A 17196-nucleotide genomic window follows, 5' to 3' on the forward strand; every position below is an offset into this window, starting at 1 on the left:
ATCATGATTTAAATCAAGTTTTCCTTCTTGCTGACTTTAATCATCAGTTTTATTTGTTTTGCATTTGTACTTTTTATTTTCCTAAAGAGAGGTTGATTCTGGCTAATTGGTAACCATTAAATATGTTGATTTGCAGCTAAATAGAGCCTCTACACTAAATTCGGTGTGCATTTTTGCTGATCAGGATACACTATACATATTGATTTAAGCAATTATATAGCTTAATTTATATTTATTCAAATTCTTAATTTTTACATTTGTTATGGTAAATGATGCATTTCTTATTTACTAGATTAATTTTTTATTTGTGATTTGTGTCAAGCACTGTTTGAATTCAATTAAATGTACAAAACCAGCATTTTATATTTTATTATATATGACTCCCTTAAAAGTGGTGGACACACACATTTTTCTTATCAAAAAGTTTATCAAAACATGTTTTGCATTTAAAACTGATTTAATGAAGTATCATCTGTAGTTAGTGAATCAAATTGATTGTTTCTGGTCACTTCAAGATTTTAGAACTAATAGATCTCAACCTCTTACACCTAATTATTATTCAAAGGTTGGAAGAGGAAAACAAGCTTTCCTGCTTTTTTCAGTTCCCGGTTGATTTCATAACTTTGAATGAACTAGTCATTGAACCTAACTAGCTGAATAAATTTAAGTGAAGAAGCTACTGCTGTCAAAAGCTGGTTTAGCACTTCAGTAAACTCAGGTTCCAGGTGCCTAGCCAGTGATTTCCAGCAGTTCAGTGGTTTGACTTTCTTTAAAGCTTGGCAGAATACATGTACTCTGTAATACTGTTTTTGGTATTTAATTTACATGATTTTAATAGATTATAATAAATTTAGGCCTTAACTTAGGTTTTCAATTTACAATTTAAAGTGTGTACATTTAAAAAAAAATCACCTTATTTAATTTAAATAAAAATATTTGATTTATTCATTTCAACCTTTGGGGTTTTCTCAGTCTCACCGAAGTGCTGTTCTTCTTGTGAAATATGTAACTGTATTTGTTGATATGAAAAAGAAGCTGGAGTTACCCTCTTAAACAATGAACAGAGCATGGTATCCTGTGCAGTGCTGTTTATTCATGAGTTGTCAAAAGAGAGATTCATATCTTATGTAAGCTTCATGGTATAAATATACTTAGTACATTCAGCACTGATTTTCTTTATATCCTAGAGGAAAGAAAAAAGGCAAAAAGAACATAAATTGGATAAGAAAACTGAAGTAGCTTGTTTATTAGTATATTAGATTCTGTATACATACGGAAAGTAAGAAAGATACATACAAATGTTTAGCATGTGCAAGTTTCTTGTTGCACAATTAGCTCCCTTCTTGGGAGTGGAATTCAATGAAATAGGACTCCAATTTGAAAAACAAACAGTAAGCACACAACAAAGGATAAGCAATTAAATGGTTAGCCAGAGGCTAATAGAAATGCATGGGAAGAGTGACATCATGTATTAACAGGAAAACTTTCTACAGCTGAAGTTGCAAGAGAAATTATAATTTTAAAAAATCTTTCTGAAGGAGATAAGTGTGTTAAACTTCAGACCTGTGTACATAGAATGAATTGTATAATACAAGTAAGAGAGAGACTGATGGACGGTTAATGATGAATTATAAGTTACTGTTTCTTGACTTCGGGGTTTTTTTAAATCTGTCTTTTTGTATGAATGTAACTGTAGGTCAGCATCAGAAAATTCAGTTCTTTGTCTTCTTCCTATGGTAATACTGATATTTTAAAAATTATATTCAATTATACATATTCTTGTATAGCACATACCATCTAATTTCCATAGTAAAAGAATCAAATTGGTAACACCAAATACAATTTCTCACCAGGCCTTATCAACAGCTGTGTTTCAACAGGGAAAAACAGTTCTAGATTGGAAAAATCTGAGCTTTTTAATACAAAGAAGTGAATATTTCCTTATTTAGTGACCTAGCAACTGTTTTTAATTTAACCTTGGTGTAGGTATATGTCACTTTGTATTAATACATTTCACTTTCTTTATAGAGACCACATTCCTTCTCTTCAGAATTTACCATTAACCGTTTCAGTGCAGCATCTTCTATGATTACTAACTTTTAAAGATTGGAACAATCTATTTTATTTTTTATTGTGTCTAATCTTGAAATCAGCTTTCAGAAATGTGCTATATTTGGTTTCAACTTAAGTTGATTAAAAACCCCAAAATAATTGAGTATATTGGAGTAAAACTTTAATCTTATTAAATCAAAAAAATGTTTTTCAGATTTTAAAAATATTTAAAGCTTTTTCAGCAAATTCCTAAAATCATTCAGTTCTGAAGGGTAGAGGGGTACCTTCATGGTAGTTTTAGGTGTGTCTTATAAGCTACTGTAAAACAGAACTAATCACTGAGTAATTTTCGGTTGGTCTTGGAACTATACGTAAACCTCTACAGACAGTGAAGACACAGTAACATGAGAAGTAGCCTCTTCTAGAGGCTAATGGGTTGTAGATGAAGTAATATATTAATGAGTAATAGCAAAGAAAGTTGTAAGAGTTGTTTTTTACCCGCAAGGCTTTTTACAGAGCGTAATGATTAACTGTATATATTTGTCTATATCATAGCCCTCATCTAAACAGAATCATAAGTACTTAATTGTGTGTCATAGTTTCTATGCTGTTGATTATTAATAGAGATTCTTCTTTGACTCTAAACTGTTCTGTGCTTTTTAAGCAGAGGAACAGAATTCTATCTCTGTTATTCCCATGACATTCCTAGTGGCCACGGTATGCAGGGCAGGGACAACCTTTGAAGTCCTAGTTAACTACTACATATTTGTTATAATTCCTTACCCGAAATATTAGTAATTTTGTATTGTGAAAATATTTCAATCCTGTAGTTGCTGAAATTGTTACAATGTATATTAGATATTAATGTACTGACTGATTTAAAAAAAAATCAAAGTGCATCATTTTAAATATTTTCTAAATATAAATAATTGTCATAATTTGTTCTCATAATTTAGTACCACACAGATATTTTTTTATTTATAAAAGAAGTGGGAAGAGACCATGCTGCAGCCAGGCTATCGGTTGTAGATCAAGTTTAAGGAAGAAAGTTTAGCAAGAAAATCCTTTTTTTTTTCCAACCTCTATGGGTTTTTCTCCATTTTGTTTCATACTATCTATCTTTAGTGTCCTATAAAATGTTCCTTATTTCAAGATTCTCATGTGGTAATAATCTCTTTGCTGCTTTAGTTAATGGGTGTAGTGCATGTGGATTTGTAGATATTTCTAACGGAAGTATATGAAAAAAAGCATTAATTTTGTCTGTGGTGCCACTGAGTCTAGTAACTAGCTGGGATGTTATGTTCCAACCATTCTGGGCAAGCCATGCTAATTGTAATTACTAGAGATGCTAGTATTCCAGTACTAAATCTGTTCCACTTCTATTCACAGCTATGTCATCTTACCTTTTAATTGTTAAATCTGAACTGCCTGGTGCAATTGCAGGATTCATAAGTGGACATGACAGTGGGTAAGAGAAAAATGTTTCAAACACTATATAATGGAAGAAAGTAAGTCCTGTAGAAGGAGTTCAGCTCTGTTGCAAAGTATAGATATCAACATTTCCCTTTGATTTCACACGCTAAAAAATTAGTGATTTACAGGAATTCCTGGAACACAGAATGCTGTTGGCATGTTTAAGAGTTCTTCATCACATACAAAAATAGAGCCTGATTCTGTTCCTTCATAAATTTCACATTGCTTTAACTCCATAGATTTTAGTGAAGTTATTCCCAAGTAGGAAATTAGCCCTGTAATTTCTGAGCTTGATTTTGCAGCCTTTGAAGTCAAAACTCCATCCAAAAAAAATCTCTCTTTCTACATCAGGAAGCAAGAATCTTTTGAGAACTAAGCTTGAAAGGAGAAGGCAGAAAAAACAAAACATTTAAACTGCTGTCATGTTATCACTTTGCATATTGTTAAACCGCAGTACAGAACCCAGCAGGCATTCAAATTTAAATATTTGTTGTCTTGCTTCAATAATTGAACTTGTCTTGAGAAACATGCCAAGTTTTCAAACATGGTTTATAATTCCCCAGCTTGGCTTCCATTAAAGAAATTATGCTTTGGAAGTACAGCTATATAGTTATATATAGCAGGCAATGTACTTTAGATCTGAATCAGATCCATCACAAGAAAACTGGCTCTCCTAGCTAAGAAAAACGTTCCAGCTTCAGCTTTAGAATATCTTATTTTGGTTGTTACAGTGCTGTCACTATTCATGACAATATGTTTTAGGTTGTGTTATGGCTGTTTTGCAAACTCTTATTTTCGGAGATTTTTTCACTCAGTTATAACATTTTTCTCTGGGTGAAGCTCAGTATACAAACTCTGACAGAGAGACACTGTGTATGCGAGTGATACAAACACAGTACATAAATGCTGTAGTGCTTACTTAAAAAAATTATTTTTGCTTAATTTAATTTTTCCAATTTGATACTTTTTATGGTTATAATTAAAAACTGTTGTCACTTAGGGAAAGAGCACTCTGTGATAGTCTGAAATTTTTTTTTAAATAATAGGGGTCATTAATCTATTAAAGCTCTGTATAAAATGGTAATGTTTTATATTTGCTTTTAATTTGGAAAATATTGCCATAAGCTTGGAAAAGAGATGTAATTGTTGTCTTTAACATTGTAACTAATGTCATCTTCCACCTTCAACCTGATATTTTAAGCCCTCTCTGAGCACTGTGACATTAAGCATATTGAATTGATTGGGTAAGTGTTACGGAAAAAAATCTTTATTTTTACAGTCCAATATAGCCAGACATTTACTACTGATTTTACTTTACTTTTAAATAATGGGTGTGTTCATTCAGAGTTGACTCTTTCCAACAAAAATTTGTAATAAGGATTGTAGTAACTTTTAATTATCTTTTCATAATTATTGGCATTCATATTACAGTAGAATCTAGAGGCCCAATCAGGAATGTGGTCCCATTCTGCTAGGCACTGTACAAGCGTATATCGTGACACAGTCCCTGTCTGAAGACCTTTCAGTCTAGAAGAAAGAGTTGTATTTCTTAATGTACCAAAATTTCTGCCTGATACAGACTCCGCCAAACTTTGCTGGTTGTTGTGTAAATAATTCATATGTTCAAAACGAGTACACTACCAGAATGTCTCTTACCTGAAACATACTGAGGGTTCCTTTGATCTGATCCATTTCCATTTGAAGTCAATGGAAATCTTTCCACTGTGGGCATGATCGAACTCCCATAATCTGTTCCATATATAAAACATATTCTGAAATTACTGATTAAGCCATAATCAAAGTGCACACAGTGAACTATGACTTTTTTCCCTGTTTTTTCTGCATGTCCAAAGCCTGTTCACTTCATCTATAACTTATATAGTTTAACTTTTTCTCTAAAGCTTCACATAGCAGCCTGAATTGTCATGATGGAGCAGAACCTTCAATATTTTTATTTCCTTTTGTCCATTTGTTGCAATCTTAATGTATACCTCTTTGGAAGTTAATTTGTAAAATTGTAGGAAATAATTAAGCACCCAAAATGCATAATCAGATATCAAACCTAAAGGTAGCCTTAAATATGCAAGGGACATAAATACTGAGTGGTTGATTTAACTAATTATAGTAGGAAATTTGTTTCCAGATGTGGTTACATGACAGTTTTGTTTCTGTTAGGTCAATATGGCATCTGATATGCTTTCATTTTGGTGCGTGGTTTATCTTAAACTTCAGTTAGTTTAGCAAATTCACACACTTGAAACATCACTATCTGTGAAAAATGAGTTTTATATGCATGTATAGGATCTAAATATGCATGTATGCAATGTATTTAGAGTATGTGTATGCATGTAAATTTTTCTGTAGATAAAATTTAAAAAAATATATAAGTGTTTCCAGGCTTAGGACAATAGTTTGCAATGTGCCTTAATGCCTATTTTGTATATTTAAAAAAAAAGTACAGTATACACAATTGTTAATTGGAAATGGAAATGTTTCAATCAGTCTGAATAACAAGAACTCCATATATTTTTTGACGATGACATGAATGTAGTTTAAAACACAGTCTGCGTCAAAATGTTGTAATTTGTGAGCTCTCTGTTAACATTTAATGACCCTGTCAGGAGGATATGATTGATGCAATTAAGTTGTCTTGCCTCTGTGTTGTATAACTGATATGGACTGAGAGTAAGAGCCTAATTTAGAACATATGATGGTCTTGTCCTGTTCTGTTTGGGAATGGAATTAAATCAATTTATAAATGTCTGTTTTTAGTTAAAATATGGAAAAAAAGAACATCTGCTTGCCAAAACATTTGCAGTACAGCTAAAAACTTATACTCCATATTTCATACTTGGAACATTTTTATCATAGAGGAGTGAAGTTACAGTTCAAACCAGTTTTATAGGAAATCTAAAAACTTTCATTTTGAGAGAAAATATTTTTATACTTTATGGAAAAACTTGGGGGGCTGTTTGATCACTGATGTTTCATTCTTATTTTTAATAAAACATAACTTCCATATGTCACACTAAAACACTTCAAGAATCTTTTTGTAATACTTTTTTGTGATTTGTATTTCATATGTTGTAGTTGTATTTTATATAATTTTTTTTTGAAGAATGCATTTTCCAAACATAATAGTATTGATTAGTACGTGCTAACCAAAAAACTTTTGCCCTCCTAACTCATCAATGGTTACTGGTACTGTAATCTATTGATTGTTTAGCTGTTGGTCTAGACAGTCATGTGGCTTAAAACAGAGATGCCGCTGTATACTGCAGCTGAGGTACTTCAGCTTACCCCTCACTTAGTGGAGCATTTATAGTCCTTATACTTACCCCCTCTATTAATTTTAAAGCTCATCAGCCACCCTGTGGGAAACAAATTATGACAAACTGTGAATTAAAATGACATGTAAATATATTGGGGGCACACTTTCAGGGAATGACCTCAATAAAGTACTGAGTAAATACAACATTTTAAAGCAAACATGAGGGACAAATTGTAAACAGTGAGGAAACTGGCTATATATTTATCCAAGATGGCTGCTGCTATTACTGCTGGAGCTCTGCTGTTGCCTAGGCTGGTGGTATTAACTGACAGTGCTCCTAATGGCTGCAAATAGCAAAGTTTCATTAGAAGGTAACTGAAGCTGTAGCACATCAAGGCAACAATACATTTTTTTTTTAAAAAAAACCCTGTAATATAATGATTCTACAAAAGTTTTCAATACATAGCAGAATGGTCACTTGACTTGGAAGTATGACCTCCAGTTGGCAATAATGCTGTCAGCTTGTGGAGTCTGGGCTTTTTATCGCACTATACATAATACTTTTTTTTAAAACAGGACTGGTAGTTGTCCAGTAGTTGACAGTCTATATTTTTCATAGATAGTACATTTTCTGTAAAACTCAGGTCATCTGCTTCTTTTCTTAAATGATGTCTTGAGGGCGCTGCCTGTGTATGAAATGCTAACCATATCCTGGACTACACAAACTCTAAGGCCAAAGGCCAAGGTGTTTATAGGTAATAAACCTGAAGGCTGATGTGCAAAGTATTTATCAGTCAAGGATATGATGGTTATTACCAGGTTAGCCCGGAGCACCCTCTGTTACTGTTTTTAATAACAATTTGTACCTTTATACTTCAGGTTCTTTGGAGAAGGGACTCTAACTTTTTGGATGAATTTTGACTTCTGTAAAGCATTGTGTACCTCTTTGATGCAATATATGTAAATGACAAAGAAGATGCTCTTTCACCCCCTTTTTCTCCTTTAGTTTTCTTGTATCTGTGCCCCTAGGAAATGATTGGCCACTTTTCCCACAATAAATATTTAAAAAAAATAAATATCTCATTCTCCCTTCTTTCCTTACTCTGTCTCTCTTCTCCTCTGATAACATACATTTCTCATAAACATTATTTGAAGACTGAATATGATGGATATAGATGTTTTCTCTCTGCTGCCTGCACCTAGCAGCATGTTTTTCACTGAAACTTGGGCAGAATGGAGAAGTAGGGTCTTTAAAAAATCATTATAATTTAATGAATTAAGTATGCTTGTGTGTAGCTCAGCTGTCCGTGTTTGGCATCTTGGAGGTGGAGATGAGCCAAGGTCATGTGGGAGAAACAGGATAGGAAAAAGAGTGGGAAGCTGAGATGGTCACTTTTGTTTTGGTCATATGGATATGTGGTTCTGAGAGCACCAGTCAATCAGATTGCAGCTGGCATACTGTACAGGTGTTGAGATTTAACCATGGTCCTGGAAATCCCAGTGCTGTGATCAACTACTTTTGTCTGAGCTCAGGGTTTTGCATCCTGCATAGTTATTAAGAAGTAATTACAGCTATGTAAATCAGGCCTCTTCCACCAATCTCAATGCAAGTATTTGCCTACCAGAAAACTGTCTAGAGTGTTGGTCATTCCTGTATTCTGACCATTGGAGAACTCCATTTCAATACAACCATATATATGAACTTAAAAATACAAATCCTTATAGTGAGCATGATGATCTAGCGATGCTGAATTAAAAAAGCATATTTTTCTCCTAAGGATTATTTGTCCAAGGTAAGTGTTTAGTAAAGTAGTATATGTATATTTTAGGGCCTTTGAACTTTGTGCAATTTATAATTAACTTTTCCAATAGGTCATGGTATCTTGATGGCAGAGTGCTGTTACTGATTACTTCAGTCTGCATTGTTTTTCCTCTTGCACTTCTTCCGAAAATTGGTAAGTAATTTAAGGAAAGAAGATAGTATTATTCTATTTTAGTAGCAATTACAACTGAGGACTTAAAAACCTTAATGGGTTATTTATTTATTTTAGCTGGCTGGGGGTTGGTGATGGTAGGGACTATTCAAGTTATTGTAGCACGTTCTGCCTTCCAGGCCTGCCTAGTTAACCTATTACTTGGGTTGCAATAGTATTTTGTCTGCCATACTAAAATAAAATCTTTACAGCAGAACATTAAAGAGCTGCATTTACTTACAGCATGCCATTAGTGGTAAGCCAGTTCTAATTCTGCCCTACAAAACTACATAAATGATCTGTGACAGGCAGTTGGAATGTTGTTATTCTGAGTCTTAAGCCCCAGATACCAAACCCTGTAATAGAAAACATGCCTAAGATGTAAAGCTTTAGCTGTACATTAGGATCAATTTTCTTATAAATTGCCTTTTATTTTTACTGTTATTTTACAGGCTTTCTTGGCTATACAAGTAGTTTATCATTTTTCTTTATGGTGTACTTTGCTCTTGTGGTAAGTTAAAAATCAGTGCACAGCTTATCTAGCTAACATTTTCTTATTGTTTAAATGCTTTTATGATTCTTTCCTTTTTTTTCCTTTTTTTAAAGTTCTCTGTAAAATTAAGAGTTTTTTCTCTGTGTCCTGGCATACACTTTTTTGGACAGGATAAGTTTGTTTTGCTGAAGAGGTATGAAAATATGTATGAACTTTAAAGCATGTGAAAAGATTTAAAATAATTATATTTTGGTCTGGTAAATGTAACAATATTTTTGTTTTGCTGACATGGCAGTGAAAACTGGCACGTACACTTCATTTTCCTACTTGTGGAATGGAAATCTGTTTTCTTAGCTTCTAACTATTACTGTAACTAGCACAGGAAGAAAATGTCATATTACAAGTAAATTAAATTTACATGTGAAATGGAGTGAGACAGTTCAAAGTGAAACTGCTCAAAAAGAATCCAAGAGGACTAGAACTTAGGCAATTTACATGAATACATCAAACACCTTCTTTGCAACTGAAAGGAAAACTTCTTTCCTCTGAGCCATTTGGGAGATTTTTGACCCTGATATTCCCCTATTGTGGGCTCTGTATAGGAAACAGAATCAAATACTGGAGCTGAGATCTGTTATACAGCCCTAGGAAGAGAATTGTCCCTTAGAATTACATTGCTTTTTACTGGAGAGAATATACAGTTGCTAATGCACAAATATAGGATCAAGAAGGTATGTAAACAAGAGTCCTATTTAGAAGCATGGCAAAATGCCCCCTGCTTTACTCTGGCTTGCATTGACTTGCACGGCAGACTTATTGTATAAAAGGATAAACATTGTGGAAAATGAGTCCAAAGAACATGCCATCAAGGAGAGCAAGGCAGCCCATTAGGAACTGAACCGTGTGATAAAACCAAACTTCAAAGCTGTCCAAAACAGCTCCTTAGGGGATCTGTCAAGAACTGAAATGCTCTTACAGGGAGGTTGGGAGGTAATCTTCTGCAGCTTGGTATTATGGAGCAACAATAACCTCTCCTAGTTAACAAGGCTGAAAATGAGTTTACATTATTAGCTCAGTGTTTGACCTCCCCTCTAGAATACATTTTAAAAAAGCTACCACTCTCAAGAATTATTGGTTAGATCTTGGACTGAGGTAGGTGCAGTGAGTTTTCAAATGCACTTTGTAGTCCTTTTGCATTTAAAAGGAAATGTGTGCAGTTTTCAGAAATAAGTCATTCTGATGAATGAAAAGATCTGAAAAAAAAATTTTGGTGTAAAAAGAAATGTATGCACAAAACCATAAGAGATGAACGTAAACTATAAGAAAGATTCACACATGGATACTGCAGAGGTAGAAAGCATTTTGGTTCCAGGCCCAGAACTTGTGTGTGGAGCTAGAAAAGTCTCTGTATTTCATGGATGCGGCCTAGTTAACTACATTTCTTATGAAGCTGTAAAAATTGCATGTTTCTGCCTTAGTTTTTACAGGACAAATTAGGAACTACAAAGAAATGTAAGTGAGGCCATATGCCATGATGTATGTTTAAAGAAAAATAATACTGTTGGGCAAAAATTTAAGTTGTTTTTTTTTAACTACTACTCTGAAAATCTGGAAGCTGTATAAAATGCAATTTAGTTTTCATAGTTAACTACTTTGAAGCAGGTGATATGTACTATTGAAATACATGTTGTAGTTTGTACAGTATTAATTTCTGTCATGATAGATGTACTTCAATTTGTTGCAGAAGAAATCTGCACCAGTCGTTGGAAGTAATACCCTTATTTTACATACAATAATTTTGTACAATCGGCTTCATGTACATACTGTCTCCTTCAGCTTTTGCTTGTGAGCAAAAATTTAATATTCCCTGCTGTAGGGATAGGCACCATATATCGCTCATGTCTTATTTAAGCACCATGGTCTAGTGCAGTGGGTCCCAAACTGTGCGGCACTCCCCCCTAGGGGGCCATGGAGGAACGTTCAGGGGAACGCATGGCGGGGCCCAGGCCAGCACCCACAGTGGGGAGAAGAACAAGGAGGGAGCGGCACCCAGTTCTGCCACCATCCCTGCCTTCAGCCCCACCTCTGCCCCATCCCCTCCTTCAGTCTCAACTCCTCTGCTGAGATCAACTGTGCTGTCATGGGGAGGGGGCCTGGAGAGATTCCATTACTGGTAGGGTGGGGGCACAACAGGAAAAGTTGTGGGACCATTGGTCTAGTGTATAGGGCATTAAACTGGGTTCTATTCCTAGATCTATGTTCTGCTGTGTGACCTCAAGCAAGTCTTATCACCTCTCTATACTTCAGTGCCCTCATTTGCAGTGGAAATAATGAAACTTACATGCATTTGCAAAGTGCTTTCAGTTCAGCTGACGAAAAGTATTTTAGAAGTTTCTAAGCTGCATAATTTAAGACCTGTGGTTATTGCTGCAGAGTTTTCTTGAGCCTGTGTTGCAAGGTTGCATGAATAGCATGCCATGTACCCACCATTCCCTCTGGCCACACTTTTTCCCACTCTCATGGAGCAGCAGCTTCTAGTCATTGCTTTCTTGAGAATGCCACAGGTTTGTATGTGTACCTCAAGAAGAGTTTGTGTGAGCTTGAAAGCTGCTCTCTCTCAGCAACAGAAGTTGGTCCAATAAAAGATATTATTTCATCAATCTTGTCTCTCTAACAAGTTTGTACAGATAGTTGATAGATTTTCAGAGATAAAAGGACAGATCTCTATTTTATCCCTGTTATGAATCTGACCCCTTATTATTTCAATTTTAAAGCCTCAAGCAAGTGATACAAAGAATTTCTAGCCTCTAAATGTAGATGACTGGAATGAGAAATGTGGACAGAGCCGTAAATACAGTGACAGGAAGAGTGCAACTATAATTATAAATGAACTCATGAGAGGAAAGTCATATTTTTTCCTTAATTTCCTTCTAATTTTCATTCTCATGACATCGAACTGTCAAAACCCTCAGTGTAGGTAAAACTCCTTATAGCTTTCTGGGAAATATTAGGGTTTTGGTTTGAGGGGTTTTCTTTTCCCACTTTTGCCTTCTAATTGCAACCACGTTTCTGCCATTGCAACATTAGACCTAGACTCCAGCCATGCCTCCTTTAAGGCAGCCTTTAATATCTAATTAACTGGCTGGGAATGATGTTGACAGCATTTTCTATCAAATCCTGTCTATCTTCCTTGCCCAGCTCTCCAGGTTGTTTGCAATTGACACAGTGCTCTGTATTACTGTGTTTATCAATATCCTCATATTATAGTTATTTATACAATACGCCAACTTTTAGACAGTCTTGAAAATATTAAATACACTCTGTCTTTACAGGTTGTAATAAAAAAATGGTCCATCCCTTGTCCACTGACATTAAACAGCCCTATAGAGATCTTACAGGTAACATACATGCTATTTTGAAGCTTTTCTGTGTTTTTAGTAATATAAATAATTCTTTCTCTACATCAAACCCTCAGGTTAGTAATATTTTATAATTTAAAAAATAGTTGATAAATCCTTAATTCCTTTTCATTCATATAATATTGATACTCTTTAATTAGCATGATTTTATTAGCTTGAAACAATATGATCTAATGTCTGTGGTTTGTAGTCAGTCATTTCCCTTATTTTGTGTATGTATCTTGCACAGATTTCAAATTCTACTGAGGATTGTAAAGCAAAGCTCTTCCATTTTTCCAAGGAGGTAATATGCTATGTATCTTATTAACAGGTGGGGTGTGCAGAGGTTTTGGTTTTTTGATAGATATGAACTCTCCTGGCTTAGGGCATAAACCAATGTTTTCTAAAGGAATAGCTGTAGGTTGGGAGTACCCAAATATGCCTCTCAGTTGTTCTCCAGTGTCTCAGCTTTCATTTAAAAAAACTTTCTAGCTGTTAGTTGTGCAGAAGAAAAATCACCCCCCTGGCAGTTTTACTGATAAAACCTTGAGTATAGACAGCCTTCAGACTTCATTTGCAAAAGATTTTTTTTAGGTCTTTCAGGTTTCTGAATGCTGGAACCAATTTTTAAGAGACATGAATACTGATTTTTTTTTTTTAACTAAAAGTTCAAGGCAGGTTAAAGGAGTCAATTTAACACACTAATGTTGCATGTTATAGACAGCTGTACTTGTAATTTAGTAAGTTTCATTCTAAATAAATGACCAGTTGTAGTATTTTTACTGGCCCTATAGCCAAATCCTACTCATTTTACTTATGGGAGTAGGCTCAGGAACTAAAGTGGAAGTACCTACATGAGTAAGGTGAGTAGGATTTGGCACTTTGGGGCCTTTAATATCCAAAAAGAGTCTTGCAGGCCATACCCTCCACTGTCAATGGAAGATTAACCTTAAATATGACCATTGGCTGATATACTGGAGTTCTTAGCTGAAATGGCACAGTTGCATGAAAAAATTGGGAAACCCCTATTCGGTAGCATGGAGATTATCCAGAAGCATTAATCCAAAAACACTCCCATTGATTTCAGGCATTGGATTATGGCCGTGAAGTAGAATCTTAGGTACACTCAAATTAATTTACAGCTGTTTATAGTGAGAAATTATGTTTTCTTTGTTTTCTCCCCTGCTCCTTTTAGAGTGCTTATGCCATCCCAACCATGGCCTTCTCATTTCTCTGCCATACATCAGTATTGCCCATTTACTGTGAGCTCCAAAGGTAATATATAGAAAGCAAGTAATGTTAAAATATAACGATAGAGTTTTTCGTATTCAATCAACATTGTCAGTAAATCTGTTCCGTATTTAACTTAGTGCTGTTGAACAATGACAAGGATTTATCCTTTATATATTAGGTAGTCAACATTTTCATCTGAGGCAGCACTGGGATTTGCTTCTTAGGCTATGTCTACACTACAAGCCGGGGGTGTGATTCCCCTGCTTATAGGCACATAATCATGTTTGCTTACAAAGAGCTAGCGAGTATGAATTATAATGTAGCCATGATGACATGGGAACCATCAGCAGAGGCACAGCTGAGCTATGCCATGCCAAATATGTACCCACTGTTTTCAGGCAGGTTTGTACTCAGCACAGCTCACCCCTGCCTCTGCTGTCCATGCGTCCATGGCTAAATTACTATTTATACTCGCGCTAGCTCTCCATCAAGCTATTGAGAATAGGTGTCCACAAGCAGGGGAATCACATTCCTAGCTTGTAGTGTAGACATAGCCTCTGACTATATTTGTAGCAGAGAAACTAGCAAATACGTTTTGATTGTCTACTGGCAAAAAACAAAATCCACAGACATTTACTAGCTGAATTTTATAGCAGCCAGAGAGCCTGCATTTGACCAAATCACCCTGTGTGGCTCAGTTGATAGGATACTGAACTATGTTTTATTCCTGGCTCTGACATTGACTTGATGTGTCATCTTGGGCAAGTCAGAACTATGGGGTGGGGGAGTTCACCTCTGTGTGCCTCAGTTTCCATGTCTGTAAAATGGGGATAATGATACTTGTCTTCATGTGTAAAGTGATTTGAAATCTGCAAATACAGGGACCAGCAGAGTATTGGGTAATGATAAACCACAGGGGTTCGTCCCTGTAAAATGTAAATTGCAAGATCATTCTAAAGATAAACTGTTATGTGTTCAATACCTCAACCCATAATAATTATGGGGGGGGGGGGTATTTTGCATTTTAGTCCATCGAAAAGCAGAATGCAGAATGTAACCAACACAGGAATTGGTCTGAGTTTCCTACTCTATTTTGTGTCTGCCTTGTTTGGGTATCTTACTTTTTATGGTAAGTATGTTCTTAACAGTTCTTTAAAGGTCAAGATAATAGTGAAGAATGTTCTGGTTTATCGTGTACTGCATAGTGCATGTACTGATTCTGCCTGCTCCCAAGGATTTTTTCGTTTGATTTGTGTGTTAAATAATTCATTCTGTTTGAACATACATAAAGCATACTATAGAATGCATACGGAGGAATAAAATATTTGGGCTATTTAAAATAAGGCCGGTGTTGCACATATGAAATAGTTACGCCATTTAAGGACCAGTCCTGCAAAGGCTTACAGATGTGCCTAGCTTTGTAAAAATTAGCTTCAGTATGGTTACTCAGTGTGTAAATTAAGTGTGTATGTAATTCTTTGCAGGATTGGGGCCTTAAACACTATACAAGTAAACAGTTCACTTACTTAATTGAGATTAATGAAATATCTTCTAAGATCATGCCTACATTCGAGAAGCTTGACATGCTAATTACCATTTGGTCAATCCAGTGCACCTGTAGCACAACATGCAGCATTGAGCCTGCTCTGCCTTACACCAACGACTGGATCGGTAGCAGGATGACCCTAGGAGCTTGGAGGTGTAAAGGTGGGTTACAATGACCTTTGCAACCCTCCAAAGCACTGCCAAGAGCAGTATGGACACATCACAGAGCCCATGATAAGCTGTAGGTTTCTTGTATGGATTTATATGAATAGAAATCTGTATGATTAATGAAACAAAAACAAAAGTTTAAACAAACCCTCCAAGAAAACTTTACTAAACAGCCTCACTAATTATTTGTATCCTACATTCCTCCACACAAAATGACATTTTAAAGACACTGCTGCTGTCCGCAACAGAAAGGCAAACCAGAGTAAGCACAAACACAAAATGATACATAGAGTATGAATCACCCTGGACGTGGGGACCAAGGTGTGCATTCTGTTGAAGGTCTTTTTACAGGACCCTTGCATTTTGTTAAGGGCGGGGACAAAGAGGGTGGTAGTCATGTTTTGTTGATGAATTTTTGTAATTAAACAGAAAATGAGGATTTCCAATTATAAACTTGTACATATAAAAATCATCCGACCTGTTCAGCAGACTCCCTGAGTTCTACTTTTCCGTAGATTTTGCATGGCAGTATGCTGCAGCAGCAGTGTAGTAACTATGCAATTGATGATGCAGTTCTTGAAGACTTTCAATTACCATATTTTTATAGCTGGGGCTTAAATATAGGTGACTTAATAGTCTTTCCGATAGGCTTGCTTCTCCCAAATACTTAGATTTCAGAACTCTTAACTACACAATGGCTTTCTTTTTTTAAAGGTCTGTCATAACATTGTCAGAAGTAGGTGAGTGTCCATTTAATATAGCAGTTCAGTCTTCCTGTAAAATATAGATAGAAGCTAGTCTGCATCAGTGTGATATGTCAACTGTGTGACAGTGTTTGCAGTACCGTCATATAATGTTGCAGTGTTACATCTTTCCAAGAGAAAGTGGTTCAGCTCTATATGTATCCAGCTTTATTTTCACATGATTATACATTTTGTTCATAGATCATGCATGCCAAAGTTATATATTCTCAAGTTTCCATCCAGCAATCTGGATCAACTGCCCTCTGCTATATGGTAGCATTATACAAACATGGTCACTGAAATGCATTACTGACCTGCATGAGGATTCTTCTTTCAAATTGCTTCTCAAAGTTCACTCTTCTCTTGAAGTTAACATGTGTTAATCTCTGTCAGTCAAAGTAAATAAAACTCTGAGCCAAACGGTAAGGGGGGAATTGCTCTTAAAAGAACCCTTGTCTCTCTGAATATTTTGTATTATGTGTTTAGAATGTCTGTGGGCTTGGGACAATGTGGCACAGCACCAGTCCTATTGACCCTTACCAAATAATTACTAATCTGCAGAGGAAATAGTTTTGAGTTCTTGCAAAAAAGCATGCTGCCTCTTCAGAGCATTAACGTATTTCTGTTGTAGGCTCAACAAATTCCTATTCTCAATTACGTGGTGGAAACTAGCAGTCCCTACCTCAATGCCTTTGCTATTGGTGTAGGACTGCTCCTGCCAACTTTCTAACCTGACTTTTTTACTGCCTTCCTGCAAATTAGGGTATTTTCCCCCCTTCGTTCCCGTTTGTCTATTCCCTTTGCTTGCTTTCTAGCCAGCTGGATCTGACAATGACAGAGCAAATAA

At 35.5% G+C, this 17196-nt stretch overlaps 1 protein-coding gene across 6 annotated transcripts in view; it reads left to right on the forward strand.

Annotated features, from left to right (window-relative positions):
- SLC38A6 (solute carrier family 38 member 6) overlaps positions 1-17196 on the forward strand; it is a 64819-nt gene that overhangs the window by 29757 nt on the left and 17866 nt on the right. For 5 of the 6 annotated variants that reach the window (XM_030558523.1, XM_030558521.1, XM_030558520.1 and 2 more), the window contains 7 exons: positions 3442-3520; positions 8669-8751; positions 9222-9280; positions 12595-12660; positions 12911-12964; positions 13856-13935; positions 14922-15022. In XM_030558523.1, coding sequence (XP_030414383.1) covers positions 3444-3520; positions 8669-8751; positions 9222-9280; positions 12595-12660; positions 12911-12964; positions 13856-13935; positions 14922-15022 — 520 coding nt within the window. In that variant the 5' untranslated portion in view covers positions 3442-3443. Of the gene's footprint in view, positions 1-3441; positions 3521-8668; positions 8752-9221; positions 9281-12594; positions 12661-12910; positions 12965-13855; positions 13936-14921; positions 15023-16320; positions 16347-17196 lie in introns of all 6 variants that reach the window. The other variant, XM_030558525.1, reaches the window with a different exon arrangement.

The sequence above is a fragment of the Gopherus evgoodei genome, chromosome 4 (genome assembly GCF_007399415.2).
Source record: "Gopherus evgoodei ecotype Sinaloan lineage chromosome 4, rGopEvg1_v1.p, whole genome shotgun sequence".
Lineage (NCBI taxonomy): Eukaryota > Metazoa > Chordata > Testudines > Testudinidae > Gopherus > Gopherus evgoodei.